The sequence below is a fragment of the Panthera onca genome, assembly GCF_046562875.1.
Source record: "Panthera onca isolate mPanOnc1 chromosome E1 unlocalized genomic scaffold, mPanOnc1 haplotype 2 h2.Chr16_ul_8, whole genome shotgun sequence".
Lineage (NCBI taxonomy): Eukaryota > Metazoa > Chordata > Mammalia > Carnivora > Felidae > Panthera > Panthera onca.
In genome coordinates, this window is record NW_027675822.1 from 159,134 (window position 1) to 162,767 (window position 3,634).

The window sequence follows — 3,634 nt, forward strand, 5'->3', positions numbered from 1 at the left end:
GCCAGACACAGGGCTCAATGTCACAATCTGTGAGATCATCACTTGAGGCAAAATCGAGACTTGGGCTGCTCACCTGACTGAGCCACCCAGGTATCCCCTATTCCGTTTGTATTCAAAAAGAGTATTTTGTGTTTTAGCGCTAGCCGTGTGTTTTCAGGTGATTTCACGACTCACTCACTCATCTGCCTGCAGTGTGAAAGTCAGTGAGCTAGATAACTGCTGGTTGGACTCAGGCATTCACTCGGTGCGATTCATCTTGTAAGGTAAAGCAGCTAGGAAAATAGAAACACCTCCCCACCCACCAGCAAATGATGCCTGTGAGGCTAAGCCTGGCGGGGACTGATGTAAAATGCTTCTGGAGAGAGTTAGGTGCTTCTGCCGTGTGGTCACCCAGTTTGTTGACTGCACAAGGGCACTTGGCCAAGGGCCAGAAGGTGAGCAGGGTGAAAATCCTGCCTATACTTCATGTCAAGTTACATACAAAGGTCTCCCAGGGACACTGTGGGGCCATTATGGACAGACACAGGAAAATTCTGAAAGCCCAGCATGTATGGAATTATTTCTGAGATCCCAGGTCTGTGTTGATTTTGCTTGCTAATAAGACTGGAGAAATACATTGTGAGAGGCACGGAAAATGGTACGAATCACCAATTGTCTGTGTGTGTGTTTCCTTCCAGGGGCTTCTTTGGATCTCTGCTGCGTAAGAGATGCTCAGAGGAAAGTGACAATCAGGTAAATCTGAGGAGGATAAAGTACCGTGGCTGGAGAAGGCAGGGGAAACAGACCTAACGTTGTCCTTTCTGGTTTCTAGAAGGGCTTTTTCTGGAGAAGGCGGCCACTTTGGCTTAGGGACATGTACAGACCTCTCAATGCCACACGCAAGAAAAACATGGCACAGAAGCTACACGACAAGGATTCTTCTGATGAAGATGAGATTTTCAACATGGAACTAGGGTACGTGATTGGGGAAGATTTTCTCTAAAATGAGGAAATTATGAAGAGTTGAATTGTTCCTTTCGAGAGTCAAAGCCTTGGCATTCTCCTCCTTTTCCCAGGGAGGCTGGCAAAGCCACAGCAGAGAAGACTCGGACCACAGATTCCACTACTGAAGAGCTGGGTGACGAGAGTGAGACAGCACGTGAGATTGTCACAGAGTGAACGCCGTCCTGCCTCAGGCCACCTACAAAGTTTACTTTCCGATACTGGCTTCTCAGCATTGCTTGTAAAATACTTTTTTTCTCATATTAAAATGTATAAATCCATAACCAATTCTAGCCACGTGGTAAGGAATTAAAACGTAAACGGTTAAATATTTATCTACAGACAACAGGGGCCACAGGCGAGAGAAGCAGGACTGAAGCCAGAGTCCCTCGTGGTAGCCAGTATTTCCACAAGACACAGTATGGGCAAAGTAGGGTGAACGGGGCGTCTTTCCGTCATTTCCCTGATACGGTCAGTCTCTGGAAACTGGAAAACGTATCTTCAAGGGGCTTAGACTATTAAGTTAATTAACAGCCTATTCTGGTGCTCTCTCCCCTGGCTCACCAAATACCAGTTATTCACAACGCGCTTGACCCCCTGCCCATAGAGGATCATCTCTCTCTGGCCCCTCTGTGAGGTCTTTGGGGTTGCCAGAATATTTGGATCGCTGAGCCGACCTCCACTGTAGGGCTGAGGCCTGTCTTTCTTCCCAAGAGCTCAAACTCAGACACAAAATGTGTAGTTGGAAGTAGGGTGTTCCTCAACCTTACAAGCTAGTAGATAATTCCCATTGGGTTTTTTTGTTTGTTTTCTTTAAAAAAAAAAAAAAAAAAAGTCCCCACCCTCAGAGAGCTAGCAGGGAGATGCTGGAGGGTTAGAGTAAAGAATGTGTGAGAGCAGTAATTACCCAGGACTGCCCTGCTCAGGCCTTTATTTCAGAACACTTATTGGTGGGGGCACTTACTGTTCACCTGTACCCCACTAGCCTCTGCTGACCCCACTGAGGGTCGGATGCGTGCGGCTGGGCTCTCTCCAGTTCAGCCCAGCACCACACCTACCACTGCTTTCCTACCCAGCTCAGATCAGGGCTGCACGATTCCAAGAGATAATGCAGCACAACGTGCAGAAGACGCAAACATCCCTCCACTTCTGCAGAGGAGGGCGTTAACCAGTCACATTTAGGATGTTGGGAGGAGTCGGGGTGCCTGGGTGGCTCAGTCCAGTGAGCATCCGACTTTGGCTCAGGTCATGACCTCATGGTGTGGGAGTTTGAGCCCTGCATTGGGCTCTCTGCTGTCAGCACAGAGCCCACTTCAGATCCTCTGTCTCCCTTTCTCTCTGTCCCTCCCCCCAGCTCACACACTGTCTCTCAAAAATAGATAAACATTAAAAATAATGAAGTCATCTATGCTTTCTGAGTACATGAATGACAGGTTTTAGAAAAAGGACGTCAGAGTCAAAATACAGTAGTGAATAAAAGAAATCCTGAATTAACAAGGTTTGATAATCTCTTTTCTTAATGTCTGTTTATTTTGAAAGAGAGCAAGGGGGGAGGGGCAGAGAGAGAGGGAGAGAAAGAGTCCCAAGCGGGCTGTGTGCTCAGTGTGGAACCCGATGCGAGGGACTCGATCTTACGACCGTGAGATCACAGCCTGAGCTGAAGTCAAGAGTCGGATGCTTAACCGACTGAGCCGCCCAGGCGCCCCTGACAATCTCTTTAAATGCCCCCAAATAAATGCTGGTGGCTTAGCGATAGGTGATGGAATATGGCACCAACCGCTGGCCACCAACAGAGTCCCCCGAGGGGACAGTAGGACTGGGGCACAGCCCAGCAGGTTTGGCAGGGTTGGTAGGAACGGTTCCAAGCGGGGTGATTGGCCCATCAGTGCCTCTTCGGCTTTATTAGTTTGCTGCTGCTGGGCAAGGACACCTGTTCTCCTGGTGCCTGCTCCCGTTCCCCCAGCGTTTTAGTGAGAACGGCCACCAAGTGTCTGTCTCTGTGTGGTGACGTCAGTGAGCCAACAAATAACTGTGTTGAAAGCACAAGACTAGAGAGTAACAGTAATCGGAAGCGGCAGCAGCACCTAGTTTACTATTTGCTTACTTGGTGTCAAGGCCTGGGTTGGGTGTTTTGCAGTCTTAATTTAGCCCAACAGTCCGTGAAAACATACTTTATTATCCCCATCTGGCAGATAAGGGGACAGGGCTTAAAGGATGTAGGTACCCTGTTCAGGTGCCCAAGGCCGCAAATCCAAAACTACCAGGTAGGGGTTTAATCCAGGCCTGTTAACTCCAAAGCCTGCTGACGGTTATACTGCCCTGCTGCAGGGTGCAGGGGTACAGAGACGTCTAAGCCATGGTTACCATCAAAGAATCAATAATTATAACGATGAGGATGGTGGCCGCTACTGTTTGTTGAGCACCTGCTTTGAGCCAGGCGCAGTACTAGGCCCTTTAGTCACTCTTAGGTCACAAGGGCAGAAACTCCTCATGCCAGCTCAAACTCCTTCATGAGCTGGGTGGAGCGGGGGCCGGTGGTGACTTTTTGAAGAAGAGAGGTGGACACAGAGACAGAGCTGACGAGAAACCAAGAAGACCCATCTGTGCATAGTTGGGCTTCCCGAAGTGTGGGCCGGGATTCCAGGCAACTCCA

General features: G+C 49.1%; 1 protein-coding gene across 5 annotated transcripts in view; it reads left to right on the top strand.

Moving 5' to 3' along the window:
• LOC144615157 (uncharacterized) overlaps nucleotides 1–2,478 on the top strand; it is a 50,147-nt gene extending 47,669 nt beyond the window's left edge. For 3 of the 5 annotated variants that reach the window (XM_081794877.1, XM_081794878.1, XM_081794880.1), the window contains 3 exons: nucleotides 678–732; nucleotides 812–954; nucleotides 1,056–1,282. In XM_081794877.1, coding sequence (XP_081651003.1) covers nucleotides 678–732; nucleotides 812–954; nucleotides 1,056–1,158 — 301 coding nt within the window. In that variant the 3' untranslated portion in view covers nucleotides 1,159–1,282. Of the gene's footprint in view, nucleotides 1–677; nucleotides 733–811; nucleotides 955–1,055 lie in introns of those variants that run through there. The other 2 variants (XM_078442003.2, XM_081794881.1) reach the window with 2 other exon arrangements.
• The last annotated feature ends 1,156 nt before the right edge of the window (nucleotides 2,479–3,634 follow it).